A 25,685-nucleotide genomic window follows, 5' to 3' on the forward strand; every position below is an offset into this window, starting at 1 on the left:
AACATACATAACAATTTATTAATGTGTTTAATTAATTTTAATTCTAGTCTTTATTAAGACAATTAAATTTTATTAATTAAAGTTTCTTAATGAACTTATTAAAATTCTTAAATCCTAACTAAATTTCGGCAGCATAATGACATATTTTATATGATCCAAAAATCAAAACCTGCAGAAAAATAACTTTAAAAGATTTCGGCACACCATAGCTGCAAGATGTGCCACCCAGAATAAGAATTATAAACATATACTAAATTTCAACAATATAAGAAAATCATAATTTAAATATTCTCATCATAATCTTGAATTCATACAACCAAAAACTACAATAATTTTAAACTAAATAAATATAAAAAACTTACAAAGTTCAAACCCACTAAATGGGGGCTGAAAATAGTAGGATTACGTCAGAGGAACTGTGCAAACAATGACGGAGGTGAAAAATCAAACGCCTACACCAAAACAAAACATCGAACATAATTTTCAAACAACAAAATTAACATTTTCTTAACATCTAGAATAACATATAGACACAATTCTTGATCAATTAAATTCTCATAACCATAAAAAATGACTAAACTCGAACAAAAATCCATAACATTTTCTATTTTCTATTTCCTTCTTCCATTTACTTAGCAAGTAACAACAATCTCTAAAAAAAATCCCTAACATTCTTCAAATCAATGCAAATAACAACAAAAATAAAATTTACAAAAACAAAAAAACAAAAAAAACTAACTAACCTCAAGGGAGTCTCGACTTGAGAGAGTCTCGGCAGGGGGTGGGGGAGGGGTGGCAGAAATGAGTTAATGAGATTGATTTATTCGTGCATAAATTAATATAATCTATAGAGTATCTCAAAGATTTTATGAAAATTTTTGTTATACACGATCCGCCTCCCCCAACGCTTCCGCATCCGAATTCGATTCGATAACCAACAGGAGCGTGCCGGCGGGAGCGGGGCGGCGGGATGGGTGGCCGGAGATGGGAACAAGAGGGAGGGGAGCGGAAGAGAGAGAGAGAGAGAGAAAAGGGAAGAGAGAGAGAAAGTTAAGAAGAGAGAGAAGAGGAGAGAGAGAAGGGAATAGAGAGAGAGAACGGAGGGCGGCAGGTGGCGGCATGGACGGCAGGTGGCGGCGGCGGCGGTGAGGAGAAGAAGAGGCGGAGATTGTTTAGAGAGAGAGAGAGTGAAATCGGGAGAAAATAAAGAGGAAGAAGTTAAGGTATAATAGATCAGACTTATTTGCGACGACATTGTCGTCGCAAATAAATTTAAAATGCCGTCACAAATACCCCATATCTGAAATTATTTGCGACGACAATGTCGTCGCAAATAAATTACAATGCTGTCGCAAATACCCAACATCTGAAATTATTTGCGACGACAATATGTCGTCGCAAATAATCATTCCACCGGTCAAGCTTATTTGCGACGACAAAGAGAACACATCGTCGCAAATAGAGTGGTATTATTTGCGATGACATGTGTCATCGCAAATAAAATGATATTTACGACGACAAGTCGTTGCAAAAAATGGATTCCCTTTGGCGGTAAAAATCCGCGCCATTGGAAATTGCGCGCCTAAACTATTTGCGACGACATTAAACTTATTAACGACGACATACTTAATTTATTTAACGGGGGTTAATTGCAATGACATGTCATCGCAAATAATGAAATATTTGCGACGACAAATGTCGTTGCAAATAATGTCGTCGCAAATGACCTTTATTGTTGTAGTGAACCTTGTTGTTTCAAGAACCAGAGTGCCCCTTCCGCAGCATGTTCTGCTGCTGTTTTTTTCTTGGGATGAGCTGAACTAAAGCACTCCAAAATAATATCCTGAGCTTCTTCTATTTCAACCAAAACCTTGTAAGTAAATCTGCAAAAAGAAAATGTTTCTTTGAGTCAAGCCTACACTAATTTTGGAGAAAAATGAAAGTTTTCTATTGCTCAAAGCAATGATCAAATACTATGCTTACAATTTCAAGTGGCCAGGTCCCTCCTCATTGCAGCATTCAAACAAAGGAGGCTTCCAAAAGTTAGCAGTGCAAACTTCATACGGGCGGGATCTCGCTGTTGCAGTACCTGAAAGATGAGTGAAGTTATGGCGAATGCCTAATATTTGATTACCATGATGATCAAAAGTGTCTAGAAACAATATCAGTACCCATTGTCTGTGATTCAGTGTCAAGGTCGTCATTTTTAATGGCCTTGCAATTAGACTGGGGCTGTTTACTTGTTGCTGGTTTGCATGAGGAAACATTCATTGGTTCATTTGTGGAACGGACTTTGGTGACAAACTTACTTTTAACAAAGTGCACCCCATATGTCTACTTTTGCTGAGAAAGCAACCGTAGTTGAGATATTTCCAGGGAAGAAAAAAAAAACTCAATTTACTCAATTTGTGTGTGTGTGTGTGTGTGTGTGTGTGTGTGTATATATATATATATATCTTCATTAATCATGATACGTATTTCAGAAGACATGAAACAAAAACCGTAACCATTCTGTTTCTGTTTTTTTTTTTTTTTTTTTTTTTTTTTAGCCATCACATTTCTCATGCTTTTGGGGCAACACGTATACAAATTAAATACTTATAATTAAGTAGAAAGAGAAACAGAAATGAATCAGCAACAGATCAGAAATAGTCGGAAGAGCTAGAGAATAGTTTTGCCAAAATTATTTGCTATGTACCTCTGTCATACGCATAGTTTTCTCGTTTTCATGGCAAAAGCAAAACTACGTTGGCAATCCTTTACCACAACTCAATCTCTCTCTCTCGCTCTCTCTCTCTCTCTCTCGTTAAGCCATCACCTTAATATTAGGCCTCTCTCTCTCTTAACACAAAACCGCTGTCCATAACCAACAAAACCACCACATGATCAAGCTCTCTCTCTCTCTCTTATAAGAGAAATGCCCATAAGCTCTCCCCGCTCTCTCCCGTCGCCGGAAATCTGACCTCCATTCGACCGACGACAACGAAGACTACGACGACGACGACGATCGCCACCACAAGAGCCACCTCTCGCCGGACGTTCCCGAACGCGCCGGCGATGGGCCACCACACGCGCAGGGAATCCCTCTCCGGGCCGTTCCCCACGTCAGCCCGGTCCGCCGGTGAGTACGTGACCGACCTCGAGTGGCCCTTCGGAAAGCTCGACGGCATCGACTCCGACGACGTCCGCGAGACCGCCTACGAGATCTTCTTCACGGCCTGCCGGTCATCACCGGGCTTCGGTGGCGGCCGGAACGCCTTGTCCTTCTATTCCTCCAATAACCACGACAATAACAATAATAATTGTGACGGGAATGGCAGTGGTAATGGGCCGGCGAGTCCGGCGAGTCCGAAGCCCAGCGGAGGCGTCGTGATAACGACGCCGACGAGCAGGGTGAAGCGGGCTCTAGGGCTGAAGATGTTGAAGCGGTCTCCGTCGAGGAGGATGGTGTCTGGCGGCGGCGGGGGGTCGAATCCGGGGTCACCGAGCTCTCATGGGGGATCGAACGGGGGGTCGCCGTTGATGTCGTTCACCGTGCCGCAGCTGACTAGGCCGAGGCGGCCGATGACGTCGGCGGAGATAATGAGGCAGCAGATGAGGGTGACGGAGCAGAGTGACAACCGGCTGAGGAAGACGCTCATGAGGACCCTTGTAGGCCAAGTACGTATTTACTAAGTATATGTTAAGAAAAATGAAATACGAAGAATACATATAATAATGGAAATGCATGCTAAAATTCTTGACCAGATTAACCATTTTAGAACAGCAACAAATAAGCTATGCTTTTGTTTCCAACATTAACCAATTTGATCGACGATAATAGAAAAAGAATAACGTATGATAAATATATCCTGTTTAGAAATGACAACTTTTTCAAGAAAAACATAAAACTACAAGCAAAACGACAATAATAGCATTATTTGTGTTTTTTTTTTTAATTCATTCATATTTTAAAGTACTCAAAATTCACAAATTGAGTTTATTAGCAGTATCAACCATCTCCAATGCAAATAATGTGAATGCAACATTATTTGGTTAAAAAAAAAAAACCAAGGTACCAAATGTTTTTTTTTTAATTTTTTTTTACTTTAATACAAAATGTTATTATGAATTTTCAATGAATTTTGAGTTTCAAAATATGTAAAATTAAATATTAAATTCTTGAATAATTTAAAAATCTCAATAAATGAGGACCAGGTATATATAATGCATGAAAAATTTAAACACTAAAATTAGCACCAAATTTAAGAATAAAATACAGAAATTTAATATTGTCACAGAGCATTGGAAATGCTAATTTAACGACACAGGTGAATACTTGAATCGAGATTTTCTACGATGTACTTACTGAAAATTATGTAACTAAAATTGAAAAATAAAGAACAAAATACTTTAAAATGAAGAACGAAAGAAACAAAAAAAAAAAAAAAATGAAATTTGAAGAAAGACAGAAGGAGAAGGGAGAACGAGAATAGACACTACATTTTTTATTCATTAATTCACATATTTACAAATAATACTCCCTCTATTTATAGGAGAAGAAATATCAAGAAAAAAGGGAAACTAATATAAACGGAAAAATAAACTAATTGACAACTATCCCCTAATTTGTTTCTTATTGACTGTCCTTAATTGACAATCACAAAATCTCTAAATATGTAAAGAAATCACAAGGATCAACATAATAAATCTCAACACTACGCCTCAAGCTGGTTCATCCAGCTTACAAACAAAGATCAGTGCTTCAAATTTTCATCAGCACTTTCAACAAATCAATCGCGCTCTTTAATGGTGCTTCAAAGGATCGATTGCGTTTTTCAACAACGCATCAAGAGATCAATAGTAACAAGAGATCATCAGCTGTGTTCAAACTTGCGGAATCGTCAACTGCGCTTGAATATTCGGAACTTGGATTTAATGGATCAAAAGATCATTCAGATCAACATGCATAGCTCAAGTTCACATGGTTTCAGATCAAGAGATCAATTTTCAAGAGGATCAATTAAGACCAATTTTCGGTGTCAGGCTCAAATTTGTATGAGCTTCACAACATTTTTTTTTCTTTTTTTTTTTTGTTTCTTTGATGGACGTTCTTTAAAAGGATCAATAATCAAGTATCAATAGATCACGGCACTCTTCACCAGTACTTTTTGACATGATCAATTATCAAGAGATCAAACAATTCATTTTTTTGGGCCTTTTTTCAATATTTTTTTATTTTCAGATTCAACATTTTTTTCTTTGTTCTTTCTTCACACAATTTTTTTTTTCAAATATTTATTTTCTCTCTCTGTTTTTTTTTTTTTTTTTTTCATTTTTTTTCCCACCTTCCAACAAAACACTACACTATCCCTTTCCTTAGGTCTGCATGCCCCTTTCTCCTTCCTCTTTTTTTTTTTTTAAATTTTCTTTTTCCGTTTAAAAAAAATGCGATAATGGGCTAAAGTAAAGCCTATAAACGGCAAATAACAAAACAAAAAAGCTTAATATATAAAAGATGCCAGAACCTTTAAGGGGGAGATACGGACTTGACGGCAAAGTTTTTTGGGCACACGAACAGGTAGTTGCAGCATGATAATAAGGGCAGATGGATTTTTTCGACATAGAGATAGGATTTAAACCCTCTCTGATACCAAATTGAAAAATAGAGAACAAAATACTTTGAAATAAAGAACGAAAGAAATAAAAGAAAATGAAAATTGAAGAAAGACAGAAGGGAAAGGGAGAACGAGAATAGACAAGAGACTACATTTTTTATTCATTAATTCACATACTACAAAGAATACTCGCCCTATTTATAGGGGAAGAAATATCAAGAAAAAAAGGAAAACTAATACAAACTGGAAAGTAAACTAATTGACAACTATCACCAAATTGCTTCTAATTGACGGTCCAAACCACAAAATCTCTAAATATAGAAAAGAAATCACAAGAATCAACATAACAAATCTCAACAAGTAATTCAAACGTAATTTGTAATTTGATGAGTACTGATTAATTAATCTCCAATTAGAATTCATCATCATTCTTTTTAAAAAAAAAATAATATTCATGATCATTCGTATCAATACTGGTTTGATCTTTCTACATATAATATAGCATTACCTTCACGCAAATACATATTATTTTTTAACTAAATCTGAACCGGTTCTAATTATATTAATTCACAAGTTTGTGATTAATGTTTTTGCTTATACAGATGGGAAGGCGAGCAGAGACCATAATCCTCCCACTAGAGCTCCTCCGCAACCTCAAACCCTCCGAATTCAACGACTCCCACGAGTACTACCTCTGGCAAAAACGACAACTCAAAATCCTCGAGTCCGGCCTCCTCCTCCACCCTTCCATCCCCCTCGACAAGTCGAACCCCTTCGCCGCCCGCCTCCGCGACATTGTCCGCTCCGGCGAGTCCAAGTCCATCGACACCGGCAAGAACTCCGACACCATGCGAACCCTATGCAACTCCGTCGTCTCCCTCTCCTGGCGCAGCCCCAACGGCTCCACCCCCGCCGACGTTTGCCACTGGGCCGACGGCTTCCCCGTCAATGTCCACCTCTACGTCGCCCTCCTCCGCTCCATCTTCGACATCCGCGACGAAACCCTAGTCCTCGACGAGGTCGACGAGCTCCTAGAGCTCATGAAAAAGACGTGGTCCACGTTTGGCATCACTAGGGCAACGAACAACGCGTGCTTCACGTGGGTCTTGTTCCACCAATACGTCGCGACGGCGATGGTGGAGCCAGAACTGCTGGGCGCGGCGCACGCGATGCTGGCGACGGAGGTGGCGAGCGACGCGAGGAAGAGCGAGAGGGATGTCGTTTATACGAGGATATTGTCGTCGGTTTTGGGGTCGATGAAAGGGTGGGCGGAGAAGAGGTTGATGAGATACCATGAGTATTTCTTGAGAGGGACGGTGGGGCAGATAGAGAGCCTTTTGCCGCTGGCACTGTCGGCGTCGAGGATATTGGGAGAGGATGTTACGATCGTAGAAGGTGGTGGCGGCGGCGGCGGTGATGGGGAGGAGAAGAGGGATACAATGGTGCTGGTGGACTCGTCTGGGAATCGGGTTGACTATTACATTAGGTCTTCGGTCAAGAATGCCTTTGCAAAGGTCAGTATTTCTAATTCATATATTGAATCGCATTTCTTTATATCACATATACACACATATGTGAATCGCATTTTTTTTGTAAGAATTTGGCCACATATTAATAAATAATATTAAAATACGCAATTAAATGAATTGTCAAAATGCTATTAGAAAAATAAATAGGGATCAGAAAGGAAGTGGATAATAAATATTAACTCTACATTTTTATGTGTATGTTCTCTATGCTAATTTTCATGGAAGCATATATGTGCTTTTGGATGTTCAATAGAACCTTGCTTTTCTAGATACTCGCAATAAACTGTAAAATATAGACATGTATCGTCCTTTCTTTCGTGCTTAATTTTCTTGCAATATCTAGAAATTAATGTAAACCCTTCACCTTTTTTTAAAAAAATAATCTAAACCTCCACTTTCTGAGGACAAAAGTATATATCCCGATGTCAATTTTTTTTTTTTTTTTGAAAGGATCCTGATGTCATGTATTACATGATACATATTAATAATTTAGTTTGTTAATGTCGTGATATAATTAACATGTAGTACATGTATGGGTATTTAATTCATCAAAAAAATTTAAAAAGAAAAGCAAGAAAGAAAATAAAAAAGTTCCTTCAAAAATAAAAACAGAGCTGAGAGACGAGATGAAAAAGAGAACGGGGTTGTTTTTCAGGGAAAAAAAAATCTTAAAAAATATTGTGTTGTTAAGAGTTCAAACTACACAGATGTATTTGTAATCAGTCTATATATTATTAGTATTAGTTTCAAGTATGGCATAATTCTAACAAGCTATCAGTAGCAGTAAACATTTTTGGTGTATGCTTATTATTATTACTATTTTTGTTCTTCAAATACTAATGTTTCTCATCAGTTTCCTTGTTCCATCATGTGCTTGTTCATGAAATATAGATAATTGAGAGTGGGAATGCCAAGGAAATAAAGGAGGAGGAGGCAAGTGAAGCTATACTTCATTTAGCCAAAGAGACGGAGGATTTGGCCTTAAAGGAGAGGGAATGCTTCAGCCCCATACTGAAGAAGTGGCGCCCGACGGCGGCAGCGGTTGCGGCGGTGACACTTCACAACTGCTATGGAGCTGTGCTGAAGCAGTACTTAAGTGGGATTTCAACATTGACAAATGATACGGTCGGAGTGCTACAGAGAGCTGGGAAGCTGGAAAAGATGTTGGTCCAAATGGTGGTTGAAGACTCAGCAGAATGTGAAGATGGAGGCAAATCAATTGTTAGGGAGATGGTTCCTTATGAAGTTGATCATGTCATTTTGAACCTTTTGAAGAAGTGGATTGATGAGAGATTGGTCAAAGGAAAAGAGTGCCTTACCAGGGCAAAAGAAACAGAAGTAAGTTTTAGCTTATAAAAAGAAAATAAGTACTCATGTGTGATACAATTTAATTTAAATATGGCGGGATTTCAATGGTAAGAAATAAAAAATAGCTTGTTGGTAGGATTCAATTTTAAACTTTGTACTTTAAACTTCTAATTTTGCATTCTTTTTGTATTTTGACGTGAATTTGATCGACTTTAGTTTAGAAGTATGTACTATCGATAGAGATATCCTACTATAAAAAGTTCTCAAATAAAAACGATAATTGGTCTTTTTTTTTTTTCTGTGGCAGACATGGAATCCAATGTCTAAATCAGAGCCATATGCACAATCAGCTGTGGATTTAATGAGATTGGCTAAGGAAGCAGTGGATGAGTTCTTTGAAATCCCAATAGGCATCACTGAAGATTTAGTTCAAGATCTTGCTGATGGTTTGGAGAAACTCTTCCAAGAGTACACTACATTTGTTGCATCATGTGGTAAGTGAACAAGTCCATTTATAGTTAGCTTTATATTTCTACCTTTCTTACTGATTTTTTTGGCCAAAGATGAACAGTAATTTACGTTACGGAAATTACACTAAGCATGATTTACTTTAAAAAAATGGTAAAAGTTGGATAAAAATTAAGTGAAAATGACAATTTTACTCTTAATGAAGCTTACAAAATTTCAAAAATCTTACACAACTCAAGATTTAAACCTGTTTTCTTTTTTTTTTTCTTTCATTAATGTGTACATTCCTACTATGCAAAATCAACAACATCGTGCAAAAAACATATTTACAAAATCAATTTCAACAAATTCCACCATTAATTAAAATTAAAAGAATCTCGAATAAAGTATTTGAAGTTTGAACAAAGCAAAAGCGCACAGATGATACTAAACAATACCTATAAATTTTGAAATCTCACAACACTCAAGATTTAAACCGTGTTTTTTTTTCTTTCATTAATGTTTACATTCCTACAATACATAATCAACAGCATCGTAAAATATGTATATATATGTGTGTGTGTGTGTGTGTGCATATTTACAAAAATAAATTTCAACGAAATTCCACTAAGTAATTAAGAATCTCGGACAAGGCCATTTGAACAAAGCTAAGACGGACAACACACATATGTATAAACATCAATTTCAACAAAATTCCACCAATTACTCAAGAATCTCCGGCAAAATAAAGCAATATTTTTGTACCAAGTAGAAATATATATTCATACCACACTATTCCCTACTTTTCCCTACTTTTTTTCTCAGGCACCAAACAGAGTTATGTCCCCGCACTTCCTCCTCTAACAAGATGCAACCGAGACTCAAAGTTGCTCAAGCTATGGAAGAAAGCCACCCCATGTGGGGCCAACCTAGAAGAAATCTCTTACCAAAACGGAATGTCACCCAACGAAGGCCACCACCCACGCCCATCAACAAGCCGAGGAACTCAACGCCTCTACATCCGTCTCAACTCGCTCCACTACCTTCTCTCTCATCTCCATTCCCTCGACAAATCCCTCTCCCTCTCCCCCCGAATCATTCCCTCCTCCCGAAACCGCTTCTCCAACGCCCGAAAACCGAGCTCCACCGGCTTCGAACGCACTCAATCCGCCGTCCAATCCGCCGGCCAGCACGTCTCCGAATTGGCGGCCTACCGGTTAATATTCCTCGACTCCAACCCTGTCTTCTACGACAGCCTCTACGCAGGCGGGAGCGTCAACAACGCGAGAATTAAGCCCGCGCTGCGAATACTAAAGCAGAATTTAACTCACGTCGCCAACGCGAGAATTAAGCCCGCGCTGCGAATACTAAAGCAGAATTTAACTCTCATGGCTGCGATTCTCGACGATAGAGCTCAGGCATTGGCGATGAGGGAGGTCATGAAGGCCTCTTTCGAGGCCTTTTTGATGGCGCTGCTTGCTGGAGGAAGTTCTAGGATCTTTTTACGGTCGGACCACGAGATGATTGAGGAGGACTTCGACGCGTTGAAGAGGGTTTTCTGCATGTGCGGGGAAGGGCTTATTGCAGAGGGCGTGGTGGAGCGGGAGGCGGAGACGGTGGAAGGTGTTATAACCTTGATGGGGCAGTGCACTGAGCAGCTCATGGAGGATTTCAGCATTGTTACTTGTGAAACAAGTGGGATAGGGCTGATGAGTATTATAGGGCAAAAGTTGCCGATGCCTCCGACCACCGGGAGGTGGCACCGGTCGGATGCGAACACGATATTGAGAGTGATGTGCCATAGGAATGACATAGCGGCCAATCAGTTCTTGAAGAGGACGTTCCAATTGGCAAAGAGGAGATGAAGAAGAAGATAAAAGTTTTCATTGTGGTGCATTTCTTGTTGTACTATTGACTTTTAACATGGGAAAAAAAGAATCGGAGGAAAAAAAATGAGGTGAACATGTTGTGTAAAAAGAAAATTATAAATATTGTACACTTTTAAATTAAAAGTTTTAATGGTAAATCTCATTAAGATTTTTGTTGGGGGTTTGAGAGATATGCATTGTACTAATCTGTTTTTGCTTTTGGGTATATTTCTTCTCTCATGCATGATTCTTGGAAATATATTTGTATCAAAGAAGTGAAGTAGTACTTCTGTATATATAAAGCTTGGATCATGGTGTATTTCTCAACCTAAGAAAACAAATTAAAGGCCATGATATCATATAGTTTCTTCACCATGACACAAAGGTTATTCATTTCTCTATTTTTATCTTCTCCTATTTCAAGCATTTCTGCTTCTGATATATGGTCATACGTTGCAATGTCATTAATTCCATTTCCTAGCTTCTAGAATCTCTTTGGTGGTAGTAGGATAGCTAAGTTTAAAAGCTTGCATGAATAAATGGATTTGACCTTGTAGAAATTAACTCTAAAATTTATTTAACATTCTTTCCACAATAATCAACAAGAAATGCAAAAGTTGGAAAATTGCATGACTTCTATTGTTACAGATTTTATTTGGTTTAGATAAATCCCATTGTTGAGATCAAACCACTACAAGACTAATCTATTGACTAAAGCATCATTTTCAAAAACCACGATTACAGGAGCCTAAACTTTTTTCTTTTCTTTACTTTTGACAGTGAACTTTTACATGGGGAAATTAACCAAAACCAGAAGTACATATTGAATTCATAAACCACTATCACCCCCAAAAGGCTAATTATAGAGGGACCTCTCTATAAAAGGCCTTTCACTAAAAAGAGCTTCCACCAACCAAGAACATGCCACAAAAGTATGAGTCAAAACTCCATTCTTTGACGTGCCACCTAACTGATCATTGATTATTTTGGTCACCATCCAACGCCCTTAGCCTCGTCGCTTTCAATTCTTCAGTGAGAACTTGAATCGAATCTGAAACCTCAGCTTTGTACACATAAGACTGGGAAAGAAACAAGAAGAAGATGAAGTTTGAAAAGCTCAACAACGAAAGGAACGCGTAGTAATAATCAAGATGAGAGTCATTGAGGTTGTTGAGAATCCATCCATGGTGACCATTCTCCTTAGTAACATGTGAAACCGTTGAAAGAAGGAAACTACTAAGTAAGCTACCAACTCCTATAGTAGTCATTGAATATGAAGTCCCAAGGCTCTTCATATTTTCCGGCGCTTGGTCATAAAAGAACTCGATTTTTGCAACCTCTATAAAAGCATCGGCAACTCCCATTAGCACAAATTGTGGAAGCAAAATGAATATTGACAAAGGAACTTGGCCTGCATTTTGTACAACCCCATGTTCTCTGGCTACACTAAGTCTGTGTCTCTCGATAATTGAAGCGACTGCCATGAGTAGAGTGTGGAGAACCATTCCAATTCCCATTCTTTGAAGGAGAGTGATTCCTCTCGGGTTCTTGGTCCATTTTCGGATGATCTTGACGAAGAACCGGTCGTAGAGGACTATGCTGACAAGCATTGAAAAGGTAACAAAAGCGATTAGACTCGCAGGCGGGATTTTGAAGCTGCCAATTTTCCTTTGTAGAGTGGTTCCTTGCTTGACGAATAAAGTGTTTACTTGTGCAAGCATAACGCATGGTACGAAAGTGGAGACCAAGATTGGTAACATTCTTACCATTTGCTTGGTTTCTTCCACTTGTGTAACTGAACATAGCATCCATGAGCTGGTTGAGCCTGTTTTCACTGCAGCTTTGTTGAGGAACCTACAGTTTCACACAAATATGAGCTCAAATTCTTATGTTCTATATAATAACTTTAAAACAAGAGTCACTAAGAAAAAAAAAACAAAAAAAAAAAAGAGTATCACTTAACACAATAATCAAGTTATATTGATATTTAAATCTGTCCAACACTAATTAATTAGTGCATTGGGAATGAAAAGAAAATAAAATAAGAAAGTCCTTGGATTCAATCACCCCACAAGGGTGGAGTTAGACCATTTATTTCCCGAATTTGAACCATTATTTAAACTTTTTATTATATTGTGTTTACTCTCACAAAAAATAAATTTCTTTTTAAACTTATAAACCAAACAGGCCGTTAACTTGATTTTTCAAAGAATTAATAAATTACAGATTACCACTCTAGTGTGTCTAAATTTTTATAAATAAAAATAAAATTAGAGTATCCCTACCATTATGTTTTGCGAGAATATATAGTATAATATAGATTCGAGTCACACATCATCTTGAAATACACATAAAACAGTATTGATAAATGTTATTGTAAATATTGACTATTGAACACACCCTACAGAAACAAAACAAAACAAAACAAAGAAAATCAAAGAAACACAAAACAAAAGTCTTCTACACATCTATAATCACTACTACAATTTGGGCTATTTACAACGACAATTGTCGTTGCAAATAAGTGAATATTGACGGCGACATGTCGTCGCAAATATTTTCATAAAACTGAAAACATATTGTCGTCGCTAAAACCTCACTCGTCATAGCAAATATTTGCTTGGTGCCAGATCTTGTCTGGCGCGAATATTTAGCGCCAAAATAACATTATTTGTGACAACATGTCGCCGTAAATAATTAACTATTTGCGACGACACGTGTCGTCGCAAATAAAATTTAATTTATTTATTTTCCCCTGAGCAAAAAGGATTATTTTGGCAGGTGACAAACGTTTTTTGCGACGACATTAATATGTGTCATCAGAAAAAGTGATTTTGTATTCCTTCAGTAAAATAAAAGGCGGTGACAAACTTATTTCTTTTTTCATATTTAACATAACATATTATACTATTTTTATTTATTTTTATTTCATTTACCTTTGCATGCTTAGATGGAGGTGCAAAGAATCACATAGACGACACAGTCTGCTGGGGAAGGTTCATCCACGGCGGTCAATGAGAAGGGAATTATGTCCCAAGTCTTGAGAAAGCGCAGAGGACACACTAAGGGAGTGGGACCGACACTGCCACAGAGGAATCATTCAAGCGCTTTAACCTTATCATCTACTTCGCAATCGGACGGGTCATCTTCGGTTAATTTGCCCCAGCATGTCCAAAACTGGCTGAACAACCTCTACATTGAACAATGCAATATGTTCGACAACCAGCAGATCATGATGGAAGTCATGCACTCGATGAATCTCAACATCAACTTCTTGCTAATTAACCGTCCCCAACCGTTGGTTCCTCCGCCGCCTGAGCGAAATGAAGAAGACGAGAATGAGGATGACGATGCTGCTAATTTAGGAGATTAAAATATATGTTTTTATTTTTCTTATTATCAATACTTTTTAGTATTTCTTGATTAATTTACTTTTTAAGACTTATTTTATTATTGTGTTGACTATTTTCTATCAATTATATTGTTCTATTTTATTATTAAATTTTTTTCAAATTTATATATTTATTAATTAATATTATTAGGAAAGTACGGAAAAAAAGAAAATACTATTTGTGACGACATATCTAAAGCGTCGTTGTAAATAGTTTACATTACTAGCGACGACGGTTTAGTCGCAAAAAGTTTAAACACTTTTGCGACGACACTATGTCGTCGCAAATATGGCATGATACGTCATCATTAACGACATATTCGACGGAATATTCGTGACGACTTATTCGTGACGACTGTCGTCGCTAATATATTTACGACGACATATCAAAACTTTATCGTCGTAAATATATCATTTGCGTCTAACTTTTTACGGCGACTAATTTGCGACCACATGTCGTCGCAAATATAATATTACCGACGACAACGTACTCTTTTGCGACGACATTTAGTCGTCGCAAATAATTTTTTTTGTTGCAGTGAATTGCATTGAATTAACCTTATAGAGAGCTGTAACTCCATTAAGTATATTTCACTTCTACATATGCCAGGATATTAATTATCCAAAATCAATTATGATTTGTGTTATTAATTATACTGAAGGCGGTCCAAGTTTTACCCAATATATATATATATATATATATATATATATATATATATATATATATATATATATATATATATATATATATATCCTTTCAAATGTATGCGCACACACACACACTAACCTTAATGTTGGGGTAGAATCAATTCTGTAATTTCCCTTCTTCCCATACACTGCGGAGTCAAGCTCATAGAGTTCTTTTTGGTCATTAGGAAGAGGCACTCTCCATTTCCTAACGGAAGCCAAAATGACTTGAGCCATTCCTGAAAAGGGACTCCCTGTGGGAACTTTATGCCGATAAAATGGTGTCCCGGACACAAATATCCCAATAGAAATAGCAAGTCCGAGCGTTGGGAGAGCATATCCAAGTGTCCAACCAACATTATCCTGTAGCCAAACAAGAACCGTGTTGGCGAAGAACGTCCCAAAGAAGATGCTGAACATCCACCAGTTGAAGAAGGACAGCTTCTGAGCCTTCTCCTTTGGGTGGAAATCGTCGAATTGGTCCGCGCCAATCGTCGAGATGTTCGGTTTGGTCCCGCCGGTTCCGACGGCTAGAGTGTAGAGCGCGCCGTAAAACACTGCTAGTTGTAGGTTTGAGGCCTTTTTGCAGTTCTCCAAGTTGGTGTCATGGCATGGTGGGGGTTTCAACGACGGAATTGAAACTGATAGCGTCAGTACGGACATTCCCTGTCAACAAGTCTAGAATTGATGTAATAATTTTTAAGATGACGTGTTTATGAAAATGAGATTTAATACCAGTACTTCATTTTTTAATTTTGGGTCCATTTTTAGCATGAATTTGAATTAGAAAAACATCCATTTATGGGTAAACATTAATAAAAATGTTCAAGGCCATGTATTTTCTTATATATGATCAAATAATTTGTAGTGCTAACGCGCGTGATTTATAGAGAATATGTGTAATATATATGTTTAATATGGCGAGCAAGATATATTGCTTTTTCTTTAATTTGTGAAGATCTATGTCATCTAATGATGTTTTGCCTCCATAAAGTTCTGGGCTTTTTACGTCGGCATCTTTTGTATTTTGCTAAAATTACAAAGAAATTCATAAAAGTCTATTTTGCGTGTTAAATATCTTTTAAATATAAAATACCTCTCATCACATCGGAAAATTGTCACACCTGCACGCTACATATAAGACCAAAAAATAACGCCATTACCCTACTTTAGAACAAAAAATAAGATTAATCTAACAACTGATAACCATTATTTTCACTATTAGCAACAACAAAAAAATGTCATTTTTTATTCGTTTTTCCCTCAAAACTCCTTTAGCAAAATAGTAATTTGTATATTCTTAGTTTTAATTATATTAATAATTATCCACAAAATATTAATTAAAACAATCACATACTAATTAATTTCTAACAAATATAAATAATATAAAAATTAATTTTTAAAAAAAATCGAACTTTTATTCAAAAAAAACAAATATCAACCAAATTTCACCAATTTCTGATAATAAACTTACTAATTTCCAAAATTTAACATAATTTTACATAAAATCAAACTTATTTTCACACAAATTAATTTCGATACACATATACATCACATAAAAGAAAACTAATTTCACATAATTTATAAAATTATAATAGACAAACTAATTTCATACAAAATGAAACTGTTTTTCCTAAAATACATACACAATATAAAAGAGTAGCACTGGTGGCGGATGCACTAGGGGCGAGGTGGCGACTCTAGTGATTGCATAAGGGAGGGCGAGGCGGCGACCTTGAGCACGCGCCGGGGGGAGGGGGCCTTGCCATGTGGGATAGCTAGGGTTGCTGGAGGACTCGCGCAGGAGTTTGGGGTAATTTGTGGGAGCTCTACATGGGGCTCAAATAATGGGGACTCCGGTGCTTGTGAGGGGACACCACATGATGGCTTGCTAGAGGTAGGAAATTGGGGATAAGTGATGGGGGATGAGAGCTAAGGCTAGGGTTTTTTTTTTTTTTTTTTTTTTTTTTTTTTTTTTTTTCAAAAAAAACCAAAAAAAAAAATTACGATCGACGTAAAAGATTGAGTACTGTTCTTGGATGGTCGAGATTAATTGAGATATTTTTGTCATTTTATATCTAAAGTTAATAGAGTTAAGAATAGGATATATTAATGCAAAATTTTTAAGATCAAGGAGTGTTTCTTTATTTTCAATAAAACACAAGGGTATCAGTATAGTTCGTCCTAAGATTATCCAGTTAAACCAGGATATTACTCTTATAATTCTTTTTTATCATAATATTATGTGGAGAATATTACAGTGATACCCCTAACTTATATAAATAATATTGTAGTGATATATACACACACGAGTATCGCCAACCGGTGTCTGCATGTGGGTTTTTCTTTTTCCCCCTTAATTTATTTTTCTAGGTGGAATTCTCAACAACATCCGACTTGCTTATTAATTATTTGATAATTTTTCCGTTCTTCTAACCACTTGCTCACGCATATCTTATCCTCGAACAAATGTAACAAATGAGCAGTACATTTGTTGACTAAAGACAAAACTACAAAAAAATATTGTTAGCTCTGTATTCTATAACTTAGGACCACGCAACACAACCAAACAAAACTCAACTTGGTAACGTTTGAAAACAGCGGTCCCTTGTGTATTTTTGTCTTCATCGAATTCATTAATTAATAAATCATCTTCATGAGTACACAATAATATATATATATATATATATATATATATACACACTTAGCAAAGTATGCTGTACTGATGACGACGTCTTCCTACTATGCATAAATTTCCAAGTCAATAGCTTTCGAACCCCAGACCAAGCACATCTTCCCACCATTTCTTTACCAAATTTAACTCTTAAATAGTATTTTAATTTTATAGTTATTCATATATCTATCTATCGTTATAGTAAAAACGAGTAAACTAATTAGTCCAAGACTTCACTTTTTCCCAGAATATATATAATATGCAATTTATTTACCAAATGGGAGCTTTAATTTTTATGTGGAAATGAGAAGATTCATGCATACTTTACAGCTTTCAGAAATTTGAGATATTTCCTGAAAACTTAAAAAAAAAAAAAAAAAACAGACAAAACAATTACGTTTATTGCAATAATGTGTTGTTGAGCTGTAAGTGTCATTAGATTGAATGTAGGAAATTGTAGAAATCTATATATTAGCTGTACACTGGGTCTATGTCATCTATACATTGATGCACTGATCCTTGTAAATCTAAATCATGAATGAAAAGTACTCTTGCCAATATCAAGTTGTGTTACATATTTATACATGTGGTTTTAAGTATTATTATTTCAACTGTAAAATATTAATTTGACAGTTATAATAAAATTGAATAGTTAATTAAAATAAATTATAATAATTTATGAGATTCTATTCTTATCACGCTAATCATTAATTTTCTATATTGATAATATAGAAAGTAACCATTAAAAACTCGTCCTTATATATGTAATATATACAATATGTGTAACAAGCATATTATATTAATGTAGACATGATCATCAAAATACATACCAGGAGATAGATTATGGATGAGCAGATGAATGTCCAATAACGACCCAGATGAGCGTCCGCGATATATGCACCCAAAATAGGAGTCAACCAAATGGCGCCAACCCAATTGGTGACATTGTTAGAGGAAGTGACTGTGCCTTGATGGAGTTTCTTTGTTAGATATATAATCAAATTTGACTGTATACCGTAATACGCCATGCGTTCAAACACTTCGTACACTACACAATTTGTCAAACAAAACACCAAAACAAATATCAAACATATTAAGTGAAGAAAGAAAAACTTGGGAATTTTTATATCTATCCATATAGGTTAATCTCACAAATGATCCCTCAAGTTTACGCTCAATCTCACTTTAGTCTCTAATTTTTAAAACGTCTCACAATTAATCCAAAAGTTTTACTTTGTTTCAATTTCAATCCTTTTTTTAATTTAATGTTAAATATTTAACATAATCTGTAAGAATTAGAGACAAAAATTAGAAACATATAAAATTTAAGGACAAAAACGATTCAAAAAGATAAGTTAATTTCCACAGAATCTCAAAATCTTAGGGGTTGTTCTTTTGGAGTGTGACTTGAGTGTAATTTTTGAGTTAAATTTGAGTTATAACTTGAGTTGAAGTTGTAACTTGAATAAAGTTGAGTAAAGTTGAATAAAGTTGTAATTTAAAAAAACGTGAACTTGAATAAAGTTGAAACTCAAGTTGTCTTTTTTTGAGTTTTTTGGACAAAAGAACATGCTTTTAGATGTTTACAATTTTAGTCCTTAATTTACACATATTCCATCAAATTTTAACGTTTAGTTAACGGAAGGATTGAAACTGAAACAAACTAGTCTTGTTCATTTCACCGATTCGAGTTTTCAGTTTTAAGTTTCTACAGTAAAAAATTCTTAGAAAATATCACATCTAACTTTTTCTGCTACAGTGAAAAGTTCTCAGAAAATGTCACATCTCAGCTCGAATTGAAAACTCAAATCCGCGAAGTGAACGATGCCTAAAACTTCAGATTCCAATTGTTTGACATTTAAAAAGTCAGAAATTAAAATAAAATTAAAAGTAAATTTCAGAAACTATTTATGAAATTATTTCTATTCAACAGATAAAAAATATCATGTTGTTATACTTGCGTGATACGACTGTTAAAAAAAAATTTAATATTGGGTCCGATCTTCTAATAATTTTTCCCTATATAATATATATATATATGTGTGTGTGTGTGCGTGTATGCGTATATATACACATATATATTATATATGATATATACGTGCGTAGATGAGTTATGAGTCATGACAACTAATGCGCGATTATCTTTGCATAATCATTAATTAGAAAATCTCACGTGGGTGCAACAACATCATGAACTCATCATGAGGGTCTATGTACAAGTTAGTAATTACGATTTTTTTTTTTAATAATTTTGAATTGGTGTCTAGCTCCAGCTTTGGATATTTTTGGTGACCCATCCTTTTGACGTAATTATACTAGCTGGGAACTACAGAGAGATTATTTAATTAAAAAAAAACCCTACAAACTTACAAAGAGATGGTTGATAATTAATGAATGCCGACTAGTACAATGCATTTAGTAGTACTGTAAGGGAGACTGGGGGAGGCTCAGAAAGGACGACAAAAATTCAGGACTTCTTCGGTTGTAATTTTGAGTTATGGTAATTTAAATATAAATTTTAAGTTAAATTTAAGTTATAATTTGAGTTAAAATTGTAACTTAAGTTTGTATTTTGATGTGCACATTTGAATTATGATTTGAATTAAGAATCTATTTAAATTTGTGTTTAGGTGGGTAAAAACTTGAATTTCTATTTAGATAATATTTTAATAAAAACTCAATGGTGATGAAAAATTTTAATAGAGTATATGGATGAAATTTTATTCGTCTCTTTGTTGTAAACGCATAGAAAAGAAAAATATCTCAATCGGAATTAAAACGAAAAAGTTATGGTGTTTTTAAGAATAGAAAAAATATTATTTATTAACTTGAGTTTGAGTTTAAGAACTTGAATTGAAGAGGAAACTTAACCTCATATTTTAACCATAAATTCAAATTAAAACTCGAGTTCAAACTCAAAATTTACAAAAGAATATAAATTTAAATAAAATTATAACTTGAGTCTAATTTTTTTTTAATTTTAATCCAAAAAAACAAGCCTAAATTTGTATTTGTAGAAAAAATATTGTTCTATATATAACGGTCAGCACTATATAAGGTACTCATTAGAGTGATTATACCTCACAAAAATAGTAGTTTTCTAGCTTTAACGTGTACCTAAAAATTTCTCGTGAACCAAAAGAAAAAGTGAACACGTACAAAAACAAAAGTCATATATATGTGTGTTCGAGTTTCTACGTAGAGAGAAAAAGAGATTATTGTTCATTTTATAATTTTTTTAAAAATATCACATTTAATTTTTTTATTATAATTAAAATTTTTTAAAAAATATTATATCTTAACTTAAATTAAAAATTTAAATATACAAAGTGAACGGATCTACAAGTGTGTAATGAGAGACAGAAAATCGGTTGGTGTAAAAGCACCTAGTTCTATATATCTAATGGTTGGTATTTGTGGGAAATAAATGTTTTAATTAGCGTAATAATTGGAGAGAGAGCAGGGAAATAGATGGGATTGGTCATTTTGTGGCATGTTGAAGACACACTGAAAAAAACAAATAAATAAATAAAAAGAGTATTAAGGTCCTTATTATTTCATTGATTTGAATTTAAAATTTGAGTTTTGTTATAGTAAAAAATTTTCAGAAACAGTCACATTTAATTTTTTCACTACAGTAAAAAATTCACATAAAATCACATCTTAATTCAAATTAAAAATTCAAATCAATAAATTAAATGGGTCTCAAATATTCGCCCAATCTTTAACCACTTTCAGAATATTGTGCTCTTTTTTTTCAATATTATGCTTATATTAGTCTAAAAAAATGTCTCATTTCACACACTAATTCACAACTAGCCTTCATCTTAAATATTTAGCCAATAACTTTAGTAGATATGAGATTCTCAGAATATAAGGTCCCGTTCATTTCGTCGATTCGAGTTTAAAATTTAAATTTTGTTACAATAAAAAATTTTCAGAAACAGTCACATCTAACTTTTTTGTTACAGTAAAAAACTCTTACATAAAATTACATCTCAACTCGAATTACAAATTCGAATCAATGAAGTGAACGGGTCCTAAGTTATCTATACTTCTCCTGTGTGTGTTTGTATAAAGAATACTAAGAGAGAGAGAGAGAGAGATTATATTACCAACAACAAAGGAACAGGCAGTCCATCCACCTCTCTTGGATCTAAGAACAGGGTTTCCTTTAAGATCCACAGTCCCGTCTTGACTATACTCATCAAGCCCTTCTTCTACAGCCATAATCACTAAATTTTCTGAAAAGGATTCCTTAAGTTTCGCAAACCGTTTTGGTTAATTTCTTAGAGAGAGAGAGAGAGAGAGAGAGAGATTATATTACCAACAACAAAGGAACAGGCAGTCCATCCACCTCTGTTGGATCTAAGAACAGGGTTTCCTTTAAGATCCACAGTCCCGTCTTGACTATACTCATCAAGCCCTTCTTCTACAACCATAATCACTAAATTTTCTGAAAAGGATTCCTTAAGTTTCGCAAACCGTTTTGGTTAATTTCTTCCTTTGTTGGCTCCACTTGTAGATTCATTTGTTGGCCAAGACCCCTTTTATAGAGCTCTCAATCTTTGGCATATTCGCACATGCCTTTCTCAACTATTACCAACACGTGCCATTCAACTCTTGTTTTCTCAATATTCAACTAAATTATTTTACTTTTTTTCTTTTTTTTGCTGGAAACTAAATTATTGCAACAACAAAAAAAAAAAAAAAAAAAAAAAAAAAAAAAAAAATTAAATTATTGTAAACTAAATTATTTTACATTCAACTAAATTCTTTTTTTCTTTTTTTTAGGGGACTTGTATTTGTTTGGAAAAGGTTGTGCCATGATTTATGTGATAAAATGGTGGTTATGGGTTCGACTAGGAGGGATGTCGACATTAATCACCTCCGCCACCTGTCCTAGGTGCTTTTGAAGGTGAGTCACCTGACTTTTTACATCTTTTTTTAAGCCGGTGACATCACCTGTAAGTTTTTCTTTTCAGCTCGCCATGCGTTCCATGATGGCCTTTGCCTCTTCTATTGCGATTGCAGAACCGGCCCTTTTAAGGCTTCTGCCTTCTTGGCATCTAGCTTGTTTCTCATATCTCTGCCCTTCTGCACCGACCTTGAATCCCCTGGGATATTCTTATCCTGGTTTCGAGGTGGCGCTTCAAGGTTCTCCAGGCCTCCGACTGCTCATTTCTCCTAGGCTCGTCGCCTGGCGGCCCTTTGTCGGCTGCCGAGGGATTTGGACAGTCGAGGCCTCGAGTTATCCCTGTGGCATTTTCACTTTCCCCGATCCCTTCCAAGGCACCACGATGGTCACCAGCATTCTGGTTCCTAGCCACGGTGGCATTCGGTGGTCTCGGGGCGTCCTCTAGAGGGGGCATGGAGCCTCTCCCGTCCATTCGGTCAAGGGTGGTCAACAGCCCTCAAACCAAGTCGGTCAGAGCATTCAACTGTGCATGCATTTGTACGAGGTCAAGTTCTGGCATACCCGGGGGTGGACTTTCGTTCCTCACCGGGGGTTGATTCCCCTGTTCGGGTTGATCTCCCCTGCCCCCACTTTTGGCCGGATGCGCATTCTCCTCCGTTTGGCAGCCTTGATTCGCGGCGCAGCTTTTCCCTCTTATCGGAGGCATGGTCGTTGGATATTTCTTAGTCGTCTCGGATCCTAAACACACGAACCAAAGATTCTGGGTTCGGTCCCCAGTGGAGTCGCCAATTGTTGACAGTGAAATTTTGACAACAAGATTGCGCCGAATTACCTCTCAGTGGTCCGTTGGGTTACCGGCCAAAACTAATTATTTTTTTAGATTTATGCAACTTATAGTGTTTATTTTTTAGGTATTATCAAAGATGTATTGATTTGTTGTTGAAGCGAAAGTAGAAAGACACACGGATTTATAGTGGTTCACCCTATTAAAAAAGAGTTACATCCACTCGTTCTTGTATTTTTCCTTTTGTGCTTTTAAGATTACAAAAAGCTCTCCCTTTTCTCTTTAGGGCTTTACCTTTTTTATAACCTACAGATTACATATGGGTCTTTTTTAGGCGGACCATCACAAGGGGTTTTCTGATGGTTTCTCTCAAGTAGCCTATTATCCTACATGCCTAGACCGTAGCTTCTCAACACCTTTTGGACTGTTCACTCACCCATTTTGTCCACTATTACAGCTATGCGGATCCTCTGTGATTTTCATTAGTCCGTTCTAGGCGATATATGGGCAGGTAATCATTTCCTGTGCTACTGACCTTCTCCAAACTCATACGTAACCTAAGGATTTTCCTTGTCACCTCAGAGGTCTTTCTTGGGACGTGGACCTATATTCATGCATTCTATCCTCTGCGCCTACACTATACTTCACAGGGCGCGACCTATGTCTTGGTTGACCCCCTTATGGTACCGCTTCTGCGCCTACACTATAGTAGGGTCGACGGTTGTATGAATCGTCCCATACGGTCGGCCTTTTCACCATATGACGGAGGGGGAAATGAGCTTTAGGTGTCAACGGCTACCTGACGTGGCGAGTTTTAGGCCACGTGGAGCATGGTCATCTTCCGACGTGTTAATGCATATTTTTCCACACAACAGTTGTCATTCTCAAACGTTTCCTTAGTGGAGCTATCCCATCCTTGAGGCATACCCAAGGGTCAAGCTGTGGCATACCCGGGGGCGGAGTTTCATTCCTCACCGGGGGTTCATTCCCCTGGTCGGGTTGATCTCCCCCGCCCCCACCGTTGGCCGGATGCGCTGCGTTCTCCTGTGTTTGGCAACCTTGATTCGTGGCGCCACTTTTCCCTCTTCTCGGAGGCATGGTCATTGGTTATTTCTTAGTCGTCTCGGATCCTAAACACACGAACCAGAGATTTTGGGTTCGGTCCCCAGTGGAGTCACCAATTGTTGACGGTGGAATTTCGACAACAAGATTGCGCCGGATTACCTCTTAGTGGTCTGTTGGGTTACCGGCCAAAACTAATTATTTTTTTGGATTTATGCAACTTATAGTGTTTATTTTTTAGGTATTTTGAAAGATGTATTGATTTGTTGTTGAAGCGAAAGTAGAAAGACACACGGATTTATAGTGGTTCACCCTATCAAAAAAGAGTTACATCCACTCGTTCTTGTATTTTTCCTTTTGTGCTTTTAAGATTACAAAAAGCTCTCACTTTTCTCTCTGGGGCTTTACCCTTTTTATAGCCTACAGATTACATATGGGTCTTTTTTAGGCGGACCGTCACAGGGGGTTTTCTGATGGTTTCTCTCAAGTAGCCTATTATCCTACATGCCTAGACCGTAGCTTTTAAGCACCTTTTGGACAGTTCACTCACCAACTTTGTCCAATATTGCAGCTCTGCGGATCCTCTGTGATTTTCATTGGTCCGTTCTAGGCGATTTATGGGCAGGTAATCATTTCCTGTGCTACTGACCTTCTCCAAACTCATACGTAACCTAAGGATTTTCCCTTGTCACCTCAGAGGTCTTTCTTGGGACGTGGACCTATATTCATGCATTCTACCCTCTACGCCTACATTATACTTCACAGTGTGCGACCTATGTCTTGGTTGACCCCCTTATGGTACCGCTTCTGTGCCTACACTATACTAGGGTTGACGGTTGTATGAATCGTCCCATACGGTCGGCTTTTTCACCATATGACGGAGGGGGAAATGAGCTTTAGGCATCGATAGCTAGCTGATGTGGCAGGTTTTGGGCCACGTGGAGCACGGTCGTCCTCTGACGTGTCAATGCATATTTTCCCACACAACAGTTGTCATTCTCAAATGTTTCCCTAGTGGAGCTGTCCCATCCTTGTGGCATACCCGAGGGTCAAGCTGTGGCATACCCGGGGGCGGAGTTTCATTCCTCACCGGGGGTTCATTCCCCTAGTCTGGTTGATCTCCCCCACCCCCACCGTTGGCCGGATGCGCGGCGTTCTCCTCTGTTTGGCAACCTTGATTCACGGCGCCACTTTTCCCTCTTCTCGGAGGCATGGTTATTGGTTATTTCTTAGTCGTCTCGGATCCTAAACACACGAACCAGAGATTCTGGGTTCGGTCACCAGTGGAGTCACCAATTGTTGACGGTGGAATTTCGACAACAAGATTACGCCGGATTACCACTTAGTGGTCCGTTGGGTTACCGGCCAAAACTAATTTTTTTGGATTTATGCAACTTATAGTGTTTATTTTTTAGGTATT

The 25,685-nt window shown here is 36.7% G+C and overlaps 2 protein-coding genes across 9 annotated transcripts; one reads left to right on the forward strand and one right to left on the reverse strand.

Moving 5' to 3' along the window:
- The first annotated feature begins 3,057 nt into the window (after window positions 1-3,057).
- Window positions 3,058-10,819, forward strand: LOC21392029. Its single transcript, XM_010093584.2, has 5 exons — window positions 3,058-3,660; window positions 6,200-7,111; window positions 8,018-8,464; window positions 8,742-8,928; window positions 9,707-10,819. Exons 1-5 carry the CDS (start codon window positions 3,058-3,060, stop codon window positions 10,744-10,746), a joined length of 3,189 nt encoding a protein of 1,062 aa, XP_010091886.1. The 3' UTR covers window positions 10,747-10,819.
- Window positions 10,820-11,436: 617 nt separating this feature from the next.
- LOC21392030 (protein NRT1/ PTR FAMILY 5.2) lies at window positions 11,437-22,010 on the reverse strand. Of its 8 annotated transcripts, none has more exons than XM_024162696.1 (5): window positions 21,829-22,010; window positions 21,617-21,718; window positions 18,332-18,549; window positions 14,928-15,493; window positions 11,437-12,603 (listed from the first exon to the last, which is right to left on the reverse strand). In XM_024162696.1, exons 1-5 carry the CDS (start codon window positions 21,941-21,943, stop codon window positions 11,724-11,726), a joined length of 1,881 nt encoding a protein of 626 aa, XP_024018464.1. In that variant the 5' UTR covers window positions 21,944-22,010; the 3' UTR covers window positions 11,437-11,723. The 8 variants fall into 8 exon arrangements, with proteins under 8 accessions (XP_024018464.1, XP_024018463.1, XP_010091887.2 ...); XM_024162695.1 differs by having other exon boundaries at window positions 21,617-21,721; XM_010093585.2 differs by having other exon boundaries at window positions 21,617-21,736.
- Window positions 22,011-25,685: the final 3,675 nt, after the last annotated feature.

Source organism: Morus notabilis, unplaced genomic scaffold (genome assembly GCF_000414095.1).
Source record: "Morus notabilis unplaced genomic scaffold, ASM41409v2 Scaffold810, whole genome shotgun sequence".
Lineage (NCBI taxonomy): Eukaryota > Viridiplantae > Streptophyta > Magnoliopsida > Rosales > Moraceae > Morus > Morus notabilis.

Excerpts from the sequence above, each read along its gene's own strand:
- LOC21392030 (XM_024162694.1), bottom strand. The coding sequence starts at position 21,943 with ATGGTTGTAGAAGAAGGGCTTGATGAGTATAGTCAAGACGGGACTGTG. Across the intron at positions 21,746-21,828 it reads TGCCTGTTCCTTTGTTGTTG|AAAATTTAGTGATTATGGCT; the intron begins GTAATATAATCT and ends AATCCTTTTCAG. Across the intron at positions 15,494-18,331 it reads CATCCATAATCTATCTCCTG|GGAATGTCCGTACTGACGCT; the intron begins GTATGTATTTTG and ends ACTTGTTGACAG.
- LOC21392029 (XM_010093584.2), top strand. The coding sequence starts at position 3,058 with ATGGGCCACCACACGCGCAGGGAATCCCTCTCCGGGCCGTTCCCCACG. Across the intron at positions 3,661-6,199 it reads TGAGGACCCTTGTAGGCCAA|ATGGGAAGGCGAGCAGAGAC; the intron begins GTACGTATTTAC and ends TTGCTTATACAG. Across the intron at positions 8,465-8,741 it reads CCAGGGCAAAAGAAACAGAA|ACATGGAATCCAATGTCTAA; the intron begins GTAAGTTTTAGC and ends TTTCTGTGGCAG.